This window comes from Hemicordylus capensis, chromosome 2, assembly GCF_027244095.1.
Source record: "Hemicordylus capensis ecotype Gifberg chromosome 2, rHemCap1.1.pri, whole genome shotgun sequence".
NCBI classification, from domain to species: Eukaryota; Metazoa; Chordata; class Lepidosauria; order Squamata; family Cordylidae; genus Hemicordylus; species Hemicordylus capensis.
Genome location: NC_069658.1, coordinates 249,133,092 through 249,152,248, shown reverse-complemented (window position 1 = coordinate 249,152,248; position 19,157 = coordinate 249,133,092). Strand labels below are relative to the sequence as shown.

The 19,157-nt window shown below is 44.5% G+C and overlaps 3 protein-coding genes across 8 annotated transcripts in view; 1 reads left to right on the top strand and 2 right to left on the bottom strand.

The window, feature by feature from the left end:
- Nucleotides 1–19,157, bottom strand: part of LOC128343035 (zinc finger protein 271-like) — a 159,866-nt gene that overhangs the window by 15,218 nt on the left and 125,491 nt on the right. The gene's annotated exons all lie outside the window — the stretch shown is intronic.
- On the bottom strand, nt 3,415–9,270 carry LOC128343109 (uncharacterized). The gene is made up of 2 exons (XM_053291633.1): nt 7,889–9,270; nt 3,415–4,655 (listed from the first exon to the last, which is right to left on the bottom strand). The coding sequence occupies exons 1-2, from the start codon at nt 8,468–8,470 to the stop codon at nt 3,954–3,956; spliced, it is 1,284 nt and encodes a 427-aa protein (XP_053147608.1). The 5' UTR covers nt 8,471–9,270; the 3' UTR covers nt 3,415–3,953.
- On the top strand, nt 9,273–18,920 carry LOC128343111 (zinc finger protein 24-like). 5 transcript variants are annotated; one of them, XM_053291644.1, is made up of 4 exons: nt 9,273–9,366; nt 12,386–13,252; nt 17,134–17,257; nt 18,467–18,920. In XM_053291644.1, exons 2-4 carry the CDS (start codon nt 12,554–12,556, stop codon nt 18,913–18,915), a joined length of 1,272 nt encoding a protein of 423 aa, XP_053147619.1. In that variant the 5' UTR covers nt 9,273–9,366; nt 12,386–12,553; the 3' UTR covers nt 18,916–18,920. The 5 variants fall into 5 exon arrangements, with proteins under 5 accessions (XP_053147619.1, XP_053147618.1, XP_053147617.1 ...); XM_053291643.1 differs by lacking the exon at nt 9,273–9,366 and adding an exon at nt 9,375–9,755; XM_053291642.1 differs by lacking the exon at nt 9,273–9,366 and adding an exon at nt 10,502–10,681.

The following is a 19,157-nucleotide window of genomic DNA, read 5'->3' as shown; positions in this document are numbered from 1 at the left end:
TTTTTTAAATGAACATTTCAAACCCCACACTAATGAGGATCTCCACACTTCAGTCTCTCCGTTCTCAGCATTTCAGCTAAAAGGACGCACCGTGACTGACCTAAAGGCAATCTGGGAGCTGGTGAAGTGCATTTACAGGCCAGTCACTCACAGTCATCACATCTTTTGCTAGGTTTCTTGTCAGCTGTCCTGGGCAAACACTTGCTAGGTACACATCACAAAACCAACACCTTCTGTCAATCCAAGTACTTCCCTCTGTGAATCTGGTTGCATCTCTGGGGGTGGTATGTCTGGCTTGTCGTATCTCAAAGTGCCTACACATGTCAACCCCTTGCTCAGGAGAGCCTCTACCAGCTGGGGGAAAGTTATCTCTCACCACAATTATCTGAAGGCAGGTTCAGATGAACATTGCCCTGCATATGTGAGTCATGTCAATCTTTTTTATCATCAGTGACCAACAAGACAGAACAAAATCATTTATACAAATCATACATACATCTCTGACTGTAGTTGATTATATCATTGTTACTCATATCGTTAACTAGACAAGCATATGCTAAAATCAAAATTTATTTCGATTATATGCTAAAAAACGATGCTAAAAATTTAGCTGCTTTATAGGTAACATAGGAATCCCTATCCTCTAAAAGAAATGTAACACAAAAACCATCCAAATGTCCTGGGAATTTCACTAATAATGGTAAAATCCAATCCAATCTCAAACCTTGACAGAAACAACAGTGCAAAAGAATATGAAATATTGTTTCGCTCTCACCAGTGCCACAAGGGCATGATTGCTGTGAAATAGGAATACCCTGAAATCGACCTTCCAGTAATGCCGAAGGGAGGGCACTGAAACGAGTCCTAGAAAATGCCCAGCGATTTTTGGGGTATGTCAAAGATGAAAGATGGGGCACTGCATACATTGCCCTGCATACACAAGAACATTAGGTCTGTGGCAAGAATGCACCTGCCCTGTCCACTGGTGGATGTGCTGGTGGATGCGGGCTCTTGGCATGTCCTATCATGTGAGAGGGATGCTCATTTGGATCACTCTTCTACACATGACCCCAAGCATTGTTCCATAGCTGCACAACTTGCAGCCTACTTGTCTTTGTTAAAGTACTCTAGCTTGCTTCCCATGGTAAACATTCCCTGTCAGTGTTTTTGCATCACATCATATTTTTAAACTGTACTTCTTTGGCTCATCAACTGCTTTTCAGACCCAGGAACGAAGCTGTGTGGCAGCTCCTGCACAAACAAGTCCCAAATTTCTCTGATGGCCAGCTTGGCAATCACTCCTCTCTCCCGTCATGTGGCTTTGTCATCCAGTCTTAAATTACTTGTGATGTCCTCAGATCACGTCAGCTCAGCTGCATCGTGGCACAAAAACAGGAGGGCCCAAAATGTACTTGCCCAAAATCCCTGCAGCACTTCATGACTGGCATGAAGCACATCAGCCAGGACTAGCAGGCCAAGATGTGCTTTCAGTTCTGTTAGGTGAAGGTGCTTCCATCAGAACATAGGAAGCGACTGCCTACTGAGTCACACTGTTAGTCCATCTAGAGCAGGGCTTATCAACGTTGGGTCCCCAGATGTTATTAGACTTCAACTCCCATAATCCCCAGCCCCAGTGGCCTTTGGTTGGGAATTATGGGAGTCCAATAACATCTGGGGATCCAACGTTGAGAATCCCTGATCTAGAGCAGCATTGTCTACTCTGATTGGCATTGGCTCTTCCGGCAGTATTTGGATTCCTTCCTCAGGGTTTGTGATGATGTGCTTGCGCTCTCGCTCTCTCTCTCTCTCTCTCTCTCTCTCTCACACACACACACACACACACACACACACACACACTGCAGGGGAGGGAGTTGCTTCACTCACTGCCTCCTCCTGCTAGGCTAAACTTCTCTTGGTCTGGCCTCTCACTGGAGGACCCAGACCATACATCACTGTGCAGTAGGCAAGTGTCAGATTGGCTGTAGATTACCTTTTGCCATTTCTTCTTGTCACGTAACCCATTATCTTGGTACTTTCACTGGCAGGTGAGTGAGGTTCAGCAGACTGTTCAGTGCCACATATCCTACCTCTACATCTTCTTGTCCTCTCCACCTGGAACAAAGCTCCAACCTTTTATCCCACCCCCATTTGGGGCTGTATCCCACTAGGAGAAATAGGAAAAGATCAGAGATGTACTGATGCCGGGCTTACTGAAGCTGACATGCTATGGTTGCTGCTGTTGTGATCCTTTTTGCTTTGTTCTGCTGGCTAAAATCCCTACTTCTGTGAGGTCAGATGCTTCTGAATGCTTCACTTGTCCCAAACACTAGATCTGACATTGTGGGAAGAGCTGATGTCATCTGCCCTAACTTAGGAGCATAGAACAGAAGTAAGTGCCTCAGACCAGTTTTGAGACATTATCATCATCTGGGGAAACAAAACTGAAGTTTCTAAAAAGAAACAGGATGTTATCCCTCATTCCAAATGGCTAAAAATGGGCGTGGGATAGAAATCACCCTACTATAGGATTCTATTCACTTCAGGGGTGGTTTGTCTCCCATTAAACTTAACATGGGAATGGGATAGAAATCACCCCACCAAAGGAAGCCCATTCATTTAGGGGAAGTTTTCAACCCTGTGTTGTGTTTTTATTAATAACAAATATCATAACTGGTGAGGATCCATACTTGTGGATATATCATGTGCCAGAGTCCAGGTAAGAGTTTGACCACAAGAGCATAGCTGGGAGTGCAGTAGTTTGTTTTACATGGTTGGGCATGGAACTATACCCCCAAATCTAGATGAGGGTTAAACAGAATTATAATTACCAATGAAACCTTGAATTGATATAAACTTGCAACTGAAGCACTGGAAGCTATGTGTTATGATTTGCTGTGATTATTAAGTTTTGTTGAGTACATTATTATTATTATTAATCAAATTTGTACACCGCCCCAATCTTTCATCTCCGGGCGGTTAACAATAGCATAAAACAAATTAAAACATATACAAAAACTTAAAACAATTTAACAATTTAAAAATAAACCAGAGATTAAAACCTAAAAAATTTAGGAAGCTGAGAAAACTTGGGCAAAAGGATGGGTTTTCAGGTGTTTTTTGAAAATTGCCAGAGATGGGGAGGATCGTATCTCAGCAGGGAGCACATTCCACAATCAATTTATATCATGTGCATCTTCCAATGAATAATTTGATGCTCAAATCTAACATGAGACATTAGAGTAAAGAAATGAAGGAAATCTTCATCTTCTAAAGATCTTCACTCTTCAAGTAACCATTCTGAAAAACTGACACATGGACAAAACAATATCAATTTCTGCTCTATGTAAAGTATCAAATTCCTTTTGCAACACTAGGTTGTTTTAGTCTTGTGTGTATATTTATTTTGCACATTGAACAAACTTTTTAAAATGTAGAGCTTTCATTTTCTACATTGTATTCTGCCTTGTTTATATCAGGCCTTGACCACTGGGGGGGTGGGGGATCTGGGAGTTAGCCCCAAAACGGAGCCAGACAAAGGTCAATTGACAAGATTACTGGATAGTGACAGACACTGTGGAGAGGGAGAACAAATAGGCTTCTCTTCAGCTCCATCACAAGTAAAGTATTTAGAACAGAAACAGGGCTGCCTGGGACAATAATTGTCAATCCAATAATTCTACAGGCCACACTATGAGGAAAATGTAACCATGCTTCAGTGGTCAGCAACCAATCAGAATTGCAGGGTTGTGGAAGAGCGGTGCAATGATTGATTTTATTGATTTATAAAATTTAATTCAGCGATAAAGTTCTCAAACCAGCATAAATTCACCTTCACATCGTAAGTGGATACTGCAAATCATGAGCTCTTTCTGTGGCAGCGCCCCCAGGTCATCTGAATTCACCCAGACTGGCATTTGAAACGACAGGGTTCTCATTTTAATCATTATAATGAGTTAGGAACTGTTCATAAAGTAGCTCGCCAGGGCCTCCCGCACCAGGCTCCCATCCCGTGCATCCTCTGGGGATGTTGGGAATTTCAGGTGTCCCTCGGGGGCCTGGTCCCAAACTCCATCCTGAGACCAAGGCCCGTTGACCAAAGCATGCCCACGATTTTCACATATGTTGTGAAGCACAACAGAGCCCACCACAACAGGGATAATGTTCTCTTCTGCAACCTCCAAGCGGGTGGCCAGGCACCTCCACCGTCCCTTCAACCGCCCAAAGGCATGTTCAGCCACTACCTTGCAGTCACTCAGGTGGGAGTTGAAGCGTTCCTTGCGAGGGGTGAGGTTGCCAGTAAAGGGCTTCATGAGCCACTTCTTCAGAGGATAGGTTGCATCCCCCAAGATCAGTGAGGGGATCTCGACATCGCCAATAGCCATTGTAGGGTTCCCAGGCACGAAGGACCCTTGGTCCATTGCTTCACACAGGGCCAAGTTTCGGAAGAAGGAGGTGTCCTTGTCTTTTCCACACCAGCTGAGTTCAATATCAATGAAGCGGCCCTTATGGTCCACCGTGCCTTGCATCGACATGGGAAAGAATCCCTTCTGGCTGACACTGGTGCCCTTTCGAACAGTACAGATGATAGGGATGTGAGTCCTGTCCATGACACCCACACAGCTGGGAAAGCCCATTTCTGCAAATCCCGCCATGACCTTCAAAATGATAGGATTAAGACATCAGAAACACTGATTTCCTGTGGTTGGCATTGTCTAGAATAGACGCTTTACACGGCTTGGGGCCGGGGTACCTGTCAGACTGTATTTGCCCATGTGAACCTGCCAGGGCCCTCCGCTCGTCTCAGGCCTTGCTCATGGCCCCGCCGCGAACAGAGAGCCGGTTGGCGGGAACTAGAGACAGGGCCACTGTTCCCTCTAAGGTGTGCACGCTCACAGGTTTTCTGATGTCCGCTCAGTTAATTTTAGATCCCGCTCAGGTTTAATTAGGAAGGCCCCACTCTGAATGCATGTGCACACACAGTGCCTTGATACTGCCATCCAGAACAAAACTCATTCCACACAGAGATGAAAAAAATTAGAGGGACCACTGGACAGGGCCTTTTCGGTTATGGCCCCTTGGCTTTGGAACACCCTCCCTAAAGAGCTTTGCCATGCTCCCTCCCTTAGTGTTTTTAAAAAATAACTAAAAACACATCTTTTTAAAGAGGCTATTTAATGTTTCACCTGTTGCTTATATCTGGTAGGTTATTTAGTTTTTATAATTCTTAGTTTTTAGCTTTTTAAATAACTTTTAATTTGAAATTTTAAAAACTGTAATTCTGATTGTGGTTTTAGCTTAGATTTTTAATTTGTTTAAATTAATTTGGTTAATTTTACTAGTCTCATTTTACATTGTAACTGTTTTATGAATGTTGCGAGCCACTCCACGCAGTAGTGTACTAGAGGAGCAGGGTATAAATATTTTAAATAAATAAATAAGTGCACAACTTCAGTCCAACAGCTGTTGATGGATTACCTCCAAAATGACAGGATTAAGACATTAGAATCACTGATTTCCTGTGGTTTGGCATTGTCTAGAATAGAAGCTAGAATAGAATAGAAGCATCCCCAGACACAGTGACCAATTGTCAGAGGTGATGGGAGCTGTTGCCCAACAGCAGCTGGAGGACTGTACAGCCCTGTTCTGAAACAACAGTTTCCCAACTGTGGTCCTAGGAACTCTGGGGTTCCCCAGAGAGAAGATGGCATATCTCAGGGTTGGCCAACCGGAGGCCCATAAGCTGTGTTGAACTATAACTCCCATCTTCCTTAGCAATTGGCCATTGTGGCCAAGGTTGAAAGGCATTGCAGTCCAACAGGGATGGGTCTTAAGTAGCTCAGAAGCTCCTGGGCTTACATGAAGCAACTGTCTGGGTTTGCTTCTCCTTCTTTTCCCTTCCAGCCAATACTGTAAATCTGATTGGCTGGCCTGGTTGCGCTATATTTAATTTCTCTTTCTTCGGATGCTCAGGGTTTTTACTTTCCCTCTCATTATTTATCTCCAGTTTTTCTTCCTCAACAAAGCATCCTTTCTCATGCCCTGCTGTCCTCCCAACACAATTCTTGAGGAATTCAGGGGGGTTTATGTTAAAATCAATTATTCTGTTGATGTAAACCTCTCTACAAGCTGCAATTTTTCAAATGGTTCCACCTCCCCAAATCACCATTTTGAGAGCGGCTCTGCATCCACAAGCTGCCGTTTCTAGCTGGTAGCTCCAAAGGCTCTATTTTTTTTTTTTAATGTAGCTCCTAGAAGTCTCAAATCTGCAAAATACTGCTATAGAGCAAGGTGGGCCAATCTGAGGCCCTCCAGCTGCTGTTGGACTACAGCTCCCATAATCCCTGGCTATTGGACATTGCAGCTGGGGATAATGAGAGCTATAGTCTAACAGCTATAGAGCCACAGGTTGGCCATCTTGGGATATAAGTTGCTGACAGACCATTTGTTTCCCCCCTCACTCATCTTTCCCTGAAAAGTGAGGTCACAGGGTTTGTTAGGAGCATTCTGAGGTGTCCTCTCCTGGTGCAGGAGGGAATAGCTGGGCCTAATCGGTCTTTCTGGCACTTGTGGGACCCGAGTTCTAGGCCAGGGCACTTTCCATATTAGCTGCCTAAAAGCAAGAAAATGCTCCCGTTCAGGCAAATCACATTCAAAACGTAAACAGCAGGGAGAGCAGTCTTGTGGAAACCAACAACCCGAAAAAACAGCAACTTTCTTATACCTATCGCAGCAATTAAATTAGAAACGAGGCGTTGGAAATCTGAACGGCACCCTGCTGTCAACGTAGGGACTGTGGTATCACAATGCAGGAAGTGTGGAAGCACACTTCAGAGATATATGATGTGGCCCTGTTGCAGGGTGTAATCTGGAAAGTGCCCAGGAGTTCCAAACCTTGAGTCCTCAGATAGTGTTGGACTACAATTTCCATCATCCACAGCCACAATGGCTGAAGGTCATGAGAATATAAAAAGAGCCTGCTAGATCAGGCCCAAAGCCTATCTAGGCCAGCTTCTTTTCCCTCAGTGGCCCACCAGATGCCCAATTTAATACTGATCCGCTGCCTGTCTACTTCTATATATATTGCTTTATTCTAATTTTTAATGGCTCTTTATTGTGATTTACTATTTTCTATGAGCCATCCTGAGCAGCACGGAGAGGCAGGATATAATATAAATCCAGCAAGCCTCTGAACCTGGAGGTAGCATATAGCCATCACGATTAGTTGCCATCGATAGACTTGTCCTCCACAAATCCATCCAATCATTTCTAAAAGCCAATAAGAAGGTAATTGATTCATTGCCAAGTAGAAATTGGAACCCAGATCTACCATGGACTAGGTCCAATTCAGGGGTTCCTAAATGTTGTTGAACTACTACAACTTCTATCATCATCAGCTACAATGGCCAAAGGCAATGATAGGAACTGAAGTCCAACAACTTACACAGGAACATAGGAAGCTGCCATATACTGAGTCAGACCATTGGTCTATCTAGATATAGATAGACCATTGGTCTATCTAGCTCAGTATTGTCTTCACAGACTGGCAATGGCTTCTCCAAGGTTGCAGGCAGGAATTTCTCTCAGCCCTATCTTAGAGATGCCAGGGAGAGCACTTGAAACCTTTTGCTCTTCCCAGAGCGGCTCCACCCCCTGAGAGGAATATCTTACAGTGCTCACACATCAAGTCTCCCATTCATATGCAACCAGGGCAGACCCTGCTTAGCTAAAGGGACAAGTCATGCTTGCTACTACAAGACCAGCTCTCCTCTCTTCTGTGGACCCAAGGTTGGGAACCCCTTGTCTAATTGCTATACAACACTAGCTCACCAGATGGCCATTTATCTACCAAAGGAGAAAGAAATGCTCAAAAACACCACCACACAAGTACCTCTTGGGGGTCTTTGAGAGCCACCACCTTCTTGAAGAGAAGCTTTTCAATAGCCAGGCACACCTCAATGAAGACTTCTCCGACAGTGGAACGCCCGACCCCGAAATGGTTGGCCACCGACCGGTAGCACTCAGTGGTGGCCAGCTTCCAGAGGGCGATGCCCACCCGCTTCTCCACACTGAGCGGGGCTCTCATGGTGGTAGTCTGGCGCTGAAGCTCAGGCCGCAGCTCCTCGCAGAGCTCCAAGAAAGTGTCTTTGGTCATGCGGAAGTTCTGGAGCCACTGGTTGGGGTCCCAGGTCTCCAGCACAACCCGCTCCCACCAGTCCTGGCTGATCTGGCGAGACCAGAAGCGATGGGGCCCAGCGTTGAGCTCTTCCACCATCAGCCTGGTCTCACTGTCAGGGCAAATGTCCGGCAGCAGCTGGTGCAGCAGGGAAATATGGTTTGCCATGGCCCGCCTCATGGTTCGCCGGGCACGGGCAGCAATGCCCCCGCGGTGCAAGTGCAGTCGGACCAGGTTATGAGTGGCCAAAATCACAAGGACGATCGCCTCCAGGTTCTCCATGGTGACGAGAGGCATAGGAAAAGTCTATAAAAATGTTCACTTTTAAAAGTGGCAGGGAAGCTACTGCAGGGCCCTCAAATCTTAGATTACTTGCTCCTTGTTTGCATGCCCCAACATTGCTCAAAGTGCCCTACCATCAGATGAAAACAGTATAAGCCAGGATGGTGAACAAAGTCATACACAAAACTTACAGTAATGTTGATTTTTCAAAGAGTGTGCTTGTGTGTGTAGGGGAAGCTATCACACAGCCTTCAAATCTTAGATTATTTGCACGCCCCACAATTGCTCAATGGAACCTACAATCAGTCAAAATCTATAAGCAAAAACAGGAGTTGCATTAACAAGATATAGATGACAGGAAGATGGGGAGATATCAATTTGTGTCTGTATATCTGCAAAAATAGATCACTAAGTGAAGTAAATCTAGGAATATTGCAAAGAGCAGACGCGAGGAAATGAGAAAGCATGCAATCTATTGAACCATAAGAGTAGTTAATTAAGAAAAAAACAAACCCTGCGCTATAAAGAGATTTTTCTCAAAAAATGAAAACGCCAAACAGCCCTTTAAAAGGAGAGAGAGAGGCAGCATTTTGCAGAAAAGTTTCTGGGTCCTTTTTTTCTGGAGATGGGTTGCTTCGGAACAGCCTGCCTTATCTGGCCTCTCTTCCTGGTAGGTTTTCTGGGCGTGCTTTGCTTTCCCCCATTGCTGCGTTGTCTAAGCCAAACACGTTCGAAAACCATCAAGGGTTAAAACAATAGAGGTGTGATTCCTAGACAATCCTCAAAATTCAAGGGGGGGAGGTGTGCCTCTATTGGGGGTGTGGCTGTGCAGAGCAGAGATGTCGTTTGTATCGATTGGGGCAGCCAATAGGAAGGCGTGGCTTTTGCACATTTTGCAGTTGGCTACGAAGGTAGGTGTTAGAGAGCGAAAACAAATAAAACTGATTGATTTCCTTGTGTGAAAATTTCCATGGGCAGATCCAGGCACAGCCTTCCCCTGTAGTGCCAAGCTTAAGCAAGCCTCTTTTGACGGATGGGCTTGACAAAGTCACATTGAATAGAACTCCCTGCTCTTCCTAGAGAGGAAACACGTGGGACGACGCAGGTTGCGACATCTCTGCCTCTCCGCTCTGGATTACTTTCCTCCTTCCGACCACAGAGATAGGAAAATGCAAGAGTAAAAAAGGTCATTTTTTTGAAGACGAGCTTTTCTGGGTTTTCTTGATAGCATTTTTGCTTCCCCGCCCCCGCCATGTGGCAGCTGGGCAGCAGCAAGTACCCACCCTCGAAAAAGCAAAAGGTAACAGCAAAGACAGGTGTTCATGTTCTTTCTTACTCAGGCCTTGTTTCCTATGAAAACTGTAAAGTTTAAAAGATTTAAAAACCAGTGTGCCTATGATGGAGGTAGGACAATTAATTTGGTGGTGGGACCTGAGTTCTGTGGAAGAAGAGTGGGATAAAATATCATTATTTAAAATAAAACAAGCGTTTAAGATCTCCAGAACACTTCCTCAGCCTAGATCTTGAGCAAAGCAAAAAGGAGGTGGGGAAAAAATAAATAAAGCTGGGTTAGTATGATGTAAGATCCACAAAGTCTGCAGTCTTAAGATGATGGAGGGTTAGAGGGGTTTATTTGAGTAGTCTCACTTGGTGTCAGCCACTGCAGCAGCCAGACCTACTGGAATGTGGCATTCTAAATGAATCCCAGGGACCTTAGCTCAGTGGAAGAGCATCTGCTTTGCATGTAGAAGGTTCCAGGTTCAGTTCCTGGCATCTCCAAGTAGGACTGGGAAAGACTCCTGCCTGAAACTGTAGAAAGCTGCTGTCAATCAGTGTAGACTATCCTGAGCTAGATGGACCAAAGGTCTGACTCGGTATAAGACAGCTTCCTATAGTTATCTAATTTAGAAGCCCTCACTGTGAGTCTAGCTTGTGTCTATGACTCACACACTAGCAAAATTGCAAGCACACTGCAGGCACTGGAGAGTTGCTTGCACTGGTTTAATCCACCAAGTTTAGAGCTCTTGCCTAGAGAGGTTGGGGAAGGAGTGTACCGGAGGAGGAGCTGAACTGGTTGGAATAAAATGCGTAGCAAGCCCTCTGCAATGGGAAAACGGACTTTGCATGGTTTTCCCTTTACCTTTGGCAAAAACGAGTGCAGACAGTGCACTGTGCAACCGGTCCTCAGGCCTAGGGGGGCTGGTGCAGTGTTAAGTTTGCAGAGAGGTGAGGTGAAGGTGAGATGAGTGCAATTATAGGGAAAGCGGGGAACCCGTGATTGCAAACATGGGAGAGACATGGAAGCAAGGATGGCAAAGCAGAGATTATAGGGAGAAAAAGTGGGGGAAAGCAGCCAATTTGCTTTTCCAGCCTTATTCCTGCAAACATGTTTTCTTTTTCAAGCTGACAAGCTTACGCAGGTTTGCTATGTAATAACACCCGCCAAGTTCAGTGGAAACAGCAAAGAGTCTCGGAGCAGTTTAAATACTAAAATATTATTGAGGCATAAGATTTTGTGGCCTAGTACCCACTTTGGCAGAAGCATCAGATGAAGCAAGCTATAGGAAGCTGCCTTATACCGAGTCAGACCATTGGTCCATCTAGTTCAATATTATCTACACAGACTGGCAGTGGCTTCTCAAAGGTTGCAGGCAGGAGCCCTATCTTGGAGATGTCAGGGAGGGAACTTGGAACCTTCTACATGCAAGCATGCAGATGCTCTTCCCAGAGCGGCCCCATCCTTTGAGGGGAATATCTTACAGTGCTCACATGTCTCCCATTCAAATGCAAACCAGGGAAGACCCTGCTTAGCAAAGGGAACAGTTCATGCTTGATACAATAAATGTTGGTGTTTGAGGTGCTATGGTACTTTTATGTCTGTTGCAGCAAAAACAGCAAACATAGGTTCCTCTCTGAAAGTTGAGTTCAGTATGACTCCCTTTCTACAAAGTGTGTGTGTGAGCACAGCTTTGGATGTCCAGGCCACACGTATCATGTGTTTATTTTGAGCTTCTAAGATTGCCAGAATTTGGTATTGGACATAGAATTCCATTTCCTGAGAATCTCAGCTTTCATTTAAAAAGAAAAGTACATTTCTAGCCCATGTGAGGCTTAGAAAGAGATCAACATATGGCGAAATCTTCAAAGCCAGTGGTGTGGGGTGGTGCAGTGGGGTGGGCAAGCACGAATGCAGGCAGTCGAGGAGAATAGGGCTTTCGGTTGATGCGAAATTATTTGCTCTTCTTATGTATAGAAACAGCCAAATACATTTTGCAGTGTGGACCAATTGGCTTAATTTGAGTAATTTCTACGCACCTAAGAAGTTGACCTTTCTTGGTACAGAATTTGGTTTGGCTTCATGCTATATTTTCAGAGGTTGTGGTGGTTTGCTGAAGAATATTTTGTTCATTTCCTCTTCATTTGTTACGGGCATCCTGATTTCCCTTCCTGAAGGTAAGCCAAAGTGGCTAGCAGGATGGCCATCTTTTAAGATGGATCATTGTAATACTTGAATGGAGTGAAGCCCATCCCTGCCATCATCTCCCTATTTTCCCACTCACCTGAATGGGAAAATAGGGACATTTGGCAGGTATACATTGTTTGTTTCTCTTAGGTGTACAGAGCAAAGCAAATTGCATGCGGCGTGGGGGCATAAATCTGACAAAATGCCCCCCCCTGGTTTTCTGGCAACTATTACCCCCCCCTCAAACAAACAAAAACTGCCAGACCAATGTTTCCTGGCAATGTTTTCAGTTGGCAATGTTACTTGGGGATGGATTCTTTTGGGATAGTTTGTGATTTTGAAAACATTGATTTCTGTGTCTGAGGAAGAATCTCCTTCCCTATCCACATCTCATCCTATTTGTGTGCTACCTTCCCCTAAATTGCCCACAAATCGGCTCACTAACATGGGGTTTCCTCTTTTTCTAGAGAACCTGCGTTGTCATTCAGAAAGAGACACAGTGGCTGATTGTGAGAGGCAGAGTCTACAATGCAGACCTAACCAGAGGAGACCATCATAAAGGTGAAATTTAACTGTTGAAGAACTGGAGGACAGAAGCAAATACAAAGGAGAGGGCAGCAACAGCCCCACAGCTGATGAAGGGGGAGCAGACTGCAGGTGCCCCAAATATTGTACGTGCAGGGAGTATTGGGGAGTTAGAGACTATGGCATCTCCGGAGCATATTAAGAAAGAACCAGAGGAGGGGCTGGAACAACACTGGGAAGCCCGGTGGCAGGAGTTCCTGAGGACACTGCAGGCCCCTGAGTCAGAATGGGCAAATCCACCAACACTGAGGGAGCCCATGCCATGGGATGAGGCAAAGGCTTTCCTAATCTCCTTTGAGCAAGTAGCCTTAGTGTGTCGGTGGCCTTGGGACAAGTGGATGGCCCTCCTTCTGCCAGCCCTCAGCAGAGAAGCTGAGCAGGCCTTCAGCAGCCTCAGTGCCCATGACAGGGGTGACTATGGGAAGGTGAAGGCCGCCATCTTGCAAGGGGAGGCCCTCATGAGGGAGAGACGGCGCCAGCACTTCCGGCAGCTGCTTTATCAGGACTTGGAGGGGCCAAGGGGCATTTACAGTCAGCTCCAAGAACTCTGCCGGCAGTGGCTGAGAGTGGAGAGTCACACCAAAGAGGAGATTCTGGAGGTACTAATCTTGGAACAATTCCTGACTGTCCTGCCTGAGGAAATGCAGAGCTGGGTCAGGAATGGCAGTCCAGAGACCTGCACTGAAGCAGTGGCCCTGGCAGAGAATTTCCTCTTGAAGCACGAAAACACCACGAGAAAAGAAGAGGAGGTGAGATTATTTATATTTATTTATTTATCATATTTATATACTGCCTGATATCTCTCTCTCTAGGCAATGTACATAATCTATTACAACATTTTAAAAAAATAAACAAAACAGTTTCACAGAATAAAAACAATTAAAAACAATTCATGGAATTGTTAAAACAATTTCGCAGAGTAAAACAATGGAACAGTTTCAAATTAGTTTTAATTAAAAGCCTGAGAAAACAGGTGTGCCTTAAGGGTCTTTTAGAAAGTAATCAGAGATGGAGAAGCTCTTAATTTGACAGGGATTGTATTCCAGAGCCCTGGGGCAGCCACAGAGAAGGCCCAGCCCTGACAAGCTTGTGGCAACTGTAACTGGACCTCCCCAGATGATCTTAATAGGCAGCAATGTTCATGACAAAGAAGGTGGTCTTTGGGTTCATGACAACCTAAGGCATTCAGGGCTTTAGAGGTAATTACCAGCACTTTGTATTTTGCTTAGAAACATATTGGCAGCCAGTGCAGTTCTTTCAAAATTGGTGTTATGTGGTCCCTTTGGGTTGTCTCAGAGACCAACCTGGCTGCCGCCTTCTGTACTAGTTGTAGTTTCCAGACTACATCAGCCCCCATAGAATGCATTACGGTAGTCAAGCCAGGAGGTTACCAGCTTATCTACTACTGTTTTAAGGTCATTTACCTCCAGAAATGGGTGTAGCTGACAGCCAAAGCTGATAAAATGTGCTCCTGGCTACTGCCTTAACCTGAGAAACCAGAGAGAGTTTGGGATCCAGAAGCACTCCCAAGCGATGTACCTGCTCTCTCAGGGGAAGTATAACCCCATCAAGAGCAGGCAGATCTAAACCATCTCTCGGGTCCTGACCCCCCACAATTAGTACCTCCATCTTATTTGGATTCAACTTCAGTTTGTTATCCCTCATCCAGCCCATGACTGCCTCCAGGCAGGCATTTAGGGAAGTTATGCCATTTCCTGATGACCTTAAGAGGGAGAAATAGATTTGGGCAGATTCTCACAAATGATTCTGAAATGAAATAGATTCTCCGAAATGCTACCTGTTCCACGTGCAGAGCCAGTGAGACAGGTGGAGCTGAGGGGTCTCAGTGCATGGATGAAATGGTGATGCCAGGAGGAGGAGTTCAGATTTCTTAGGCACTGGGATACATTTGGGGGCAAGTGAAGCCTGTACAAAAAGGATGGGCTCCACTTGAACCAAGATGGAACCAGACTGCTGGTGTTTAAAATTAAAAAGGTCACAGAGCAGCTTTTAAAATGACACCTAAGAGATAGCTGACAGGTGCTGGGCAGTATCCGGTTTGGCAGATGCCATCCCTTAAGGTGCGTGGGTGTAAATGATTCAGATAAACTAAAAGGGGACAGAGTAGAACCAGATAAAGAGCAGACAGAATGATGTGCTAGCTGGTCAAAGAGATCAAATGGCCAAAAGAAAGATAGCACACACCAGGTAAGAGATCTAGCGTACAGGTGCCTGTATGCCAATGCCAAAAGCCTCCAAGCCAAGATGGGTGAGCTGGAGTGCTATAGATATATAGATATAGTGGAAATATAGATATAGATATAGTGGTCATAACGGAAACATGGTGAAACAGTGAGAACCAGTGGGACATGGTTATCCTTGGATATAAACTCTATAGAAAGGACAGAGAAGGGCGCCTTGGAGGTGGAGTAGCACTGTATGTTAAAGAAGCGATAGAATCCAACCTAGGAGGACTGGAGTTCTCTAAAGAAACTCTGTGGGTGACAATACAATGCCTGAAAGGAAGTGTGTTACTAGGGATGTGCTATCGCACTCCTGACCAAAATGGTGACAGTGACTGGGAGCTGCAGAAGGAACTCAGGGAGTCATCAAAGAGACAGAGCTGTAATCATTGGTGACTTCATTTACCCACACATAGACTGGGTAAATTCACATTCAGGTAATGACAAAGAGGCCAAATTTCTAGATGCACTGAATGACTGTGCCCTAGGACAGTTGATCATGGAACCAATAAAGAGAAGGTGACTTTGGACTTAATCCTGAGTGTCACCCAGGACCTGGTGTGAGATGTCAGTGTCATGGACCCTTTAGGGAACAGTGACCATAATGTGATCAAATTCAGCGTACATGGAACGAGTGAATTGCCAAGGAAGTCTAACACTGACACTTGGAATTTCAGAAGAGGAAACTTCTCTAGAATGAGAAGTTTGGTGAAAAGAAAACTGAAAGGGAAAATTACCCAGTTTATTTAAAACCACAATAATAGAAGCCCAGTTAGAATGTATATGACAAAGGAGGAAAGGTGCCACTAAGTCCAGGAGGATGCCAGCATGGATAACAAGTAACGTCAAGGAAGCCATAAAGGGGGAAAAGGCTTCCTTCAGAAATTTGAAGTCCTGCCCAAATGAAGAGAACAGGAAGGAACATAAACTCTGGCAGAAGAAATGCAAGGAGACAATAAGGGAGGCGAAAAGAGAGTTTGAGGAACATTTAGCTAAAAGCATTAAGGGGAATAACAAAAACATCTTTAAACACATCATAAGCAGGAAATCTGCCAGGGAGGCAGTTGGACCGATAGATGATAAGGGAGTGAAAGGGATTATTAAGGAGGAAATGCAGATTGCAGAGAAGTGAGTTCTTGCATTTGATTTCTTGCAAATGAGTTCTGGCAGAAGATATTGAGCGTGTACCTGTGCCTGAACCAAGATTCTCAGGGACAGAGGCTAAACTGAGTCAGAAGTGATGAGAGATGACATTATAAACTGTTGGGGGAAATTAAAAATTAAAAAATCACTAGGACCAGATGGCATCCATCAGAAGTCCTTAAAGAACTAACAGTTTTGTTAGCCAGATTTTGCATTAGCAAAATTTTGCATTATTTGCATTATTGCAGATTTTGCATTAGCAACTTATATTTCTTTCTGTGTGTGCTTTGCATATTCCTGATACTGTTTTATTATTGTTTAACTGCAATGTAATTAAAATAAGATACACTAGCCTATGTTCAACCCACCTAAGGCATTGCAAAAGACTTTGTAAACCTTTAAGAGTGCCTAAATGCAAACTGAAACTGAAGCCTAAGAAAATCTATTTTTGTAACCTAAGTATTTTTGAGTGTATTTAAAACCTCAAAGCCTCAGACGGAAGCAGTCTGTAGTAACTGAATAAAACTTTTTTCTTTTCTTTTTACAAGCCTTTTTACGAGCCTCTGAGAGTTGGTTTTTAACTCGGGTGGAAAGGGGATTTCTCTGGTGCAAAAGCGTCCTCAAGCGCTCAGCAGCTATCAGTTTTCTCATCATATGTAGGTCTACACATGGAAGGTTTTTGTACTTATCCGATAGCAAAATAAAGAGAGTTTTCCCTGGGATTCCACCCCAAGCCCAGGAAGGTTCAAGCTCTGTCAATAAGAGGGGTGGTGGTGGCAACATTTTAATTTTACCGAAAATGTAGATTAGTTTTATGAGAAGCCCAGCTAGGCAGCTCACCAGGGATGATTCAGCATTCCCCCCCCCCCCGCCATGTGGGCTGCTCTGAGACAAAGGCTTTAATCCGCTACAAGGATACAAATAGGAAGTGGACAGCTGTACCTGCGTTCAACATAACACGTGAATAACTGTACCTGCATACAGATATGCTCCTGTGTACACTGAATATAGATTGTATCAAATGGGGCTTACATTGAATGAAAAGGGTCAGTTTTAGGCGTAGGTCCATCTAGGCTTTTATAGCTTGTCTAGAATTGTGTGATGGTGGCATTGCCATTGAAGTCACTGTGGAGAAAAATGTGTTGGGAAGGTTACTGGTTTTAGGAATATGCCCTTCGAATAGAGAAATTCATGGTGTCTGGAATCACTGCCCACTTTCAAAGGGATTTTGACTGCTGTTTCAGGTTCTTGTCTCTTCACAGCAAGAGACTGTGAGTTCTTCTGAGAAGGATGAAGTTCCACTGCCAGAGATGTCTGAGCTTTGCATAGAGGCCAAACAAGAATGGGAAGCAGATGAAAACTCCCTTGGTAAGGATATTTTGTGTCTGAGTTGCTGGACATTGTGATATTACTTATTTCAATTCCAAATTGTAAAATACAGTGACAACCTATGCCCTATTCAGACATTGAGGCTGTTCCAACGATCAGCCAAAGCCGGGCTAAGAAAGCCAAACCCATTAAACATAAGAACAGCCCTGCTGGATCAGGCCCAAGGCCTATTTAGTCCAACATCCTGTTTCACACAGTGGCCCACCAGATGCCACTCTGCAGGGGATGTAAGGCTTTTGAGGCTTTCTCCCCTGCCCCTCAGATCATGAGGGAGGGCTGCTGATGTGGCGTGAATGTATGAATCATTGTGTGAATGATTGTGCTTGCGTTCATTTTAAAAGTGTACCTGGGTGCAGACCCTCAAATGCGTGGGACAGATAGGACGTGTACTCCTGTACCGCATGTGTGAATAACTGTACCTGTGTACAGAGCTGTACCTGTATGCACTCTACACTTGTGTGAGTATTGAATATAACATATGAATTGGGTTGTGTACATGTGTTTGTGTGAACGGCTGTACATGCGTTCATTTCAAAACTGAGCCAGCGTGGTGTAGTGGTTAGAGTGCTGGACTAGGACCAGGGAGACCTGAGTTCAAATCCCCATTCAGCCATGAAACTAGCTGGGTGACTCTGGGCCAGTCACTTCTCTCTCAGCCTAACCTACTTCACAGGGTTGTTGTGAGGAGAAACCTAAGTATGTAGTACACTGCTCTGGGCTCCTTGGAGGAAGAGCGGGATATAAATGTAATAATAAATAATAATAATAAAAACTGAACTTGGGTACAGGCTCTTTCAAGTGCAGGGTACAGATAGGAAGTGCACTACTGTAGATGTGTTGAACGCAACGTGTGAATAACCGTACGTGCATACAGATCGATACACTGTGTATGGATTGTACATGCATTAAACATAACTTATTAATAGGGCTACAATGATTGTCTGAACAACCTTCTTTCATAACTAACTGAATGTGGGTTCCGAAAATTGTTGATTCCCAATTTTTTCATTCTTTAGTCCCATTGAGACATTATGTTGTGCCTATGTTCAGATGCCTGTACGCTTGTCAAGGAAAAGGCAGATTATACATGCTCAGAAGAGCTCCCTTGCTTCTGAGCTCCATCTTTCCATAACTGTTTATTTAGAAAGTTACTCAGAGCAGGACCTACAACTCTGTTTATCCCCACAGGTGATGGGCCTAATCGCCATCAGGGTGGGTCTGAGCAAAGACCACTAGAAGATATATTGGTGGAAAGAGGTGACACATTCCAGTATTGTGAAGAGGAAATAATGTTTAGGAGTCAGCAGGGACCAGAGAATAAGTGGAGAACTGAACCAAGGGAAAGCATGGATGAAACTCTTCCTGTTGACAAAGGTGATTTTGATCAAAAAGACAATAGGGTCTGCTACAAACTCCACCTTTGTCACTGTGGAAAAAGCTTCAGAAGCCACTCAAACCTTAGAGTGCATGAGAGAATTCACACTGGAGAAAAACCATTTCAACACACCAGGTGTCAGAAAAGTTTTAATAGTGGCTCCAACCTTATTGCCCATGAGATAATCCATACTGGAGAGAAGCCTTATAAATGCTTGAAACGTGGGGAAAGTTTCTGTCAGAAGGGAACACTTAGCACATGAGAAAATTCACATTGGAGAGAAACCTTATAAATGTTTGCTATGTGCAGAAAATTTCTGTAGTTCTGCTAAACTTGAGGCCCATGAGAAAATTCACACTGGTGAGACGCCATATGAGTGTTCAGAATGTAGGAAAATTTTCCAGACTTCTGGGGATCTTACAGCCCATGAAAGGATTCACACCAGAGAGAAACTATATTGTTGCTCAGTGTGTCAGCAAAATTTCACAAGCAGCTCCAACTTCA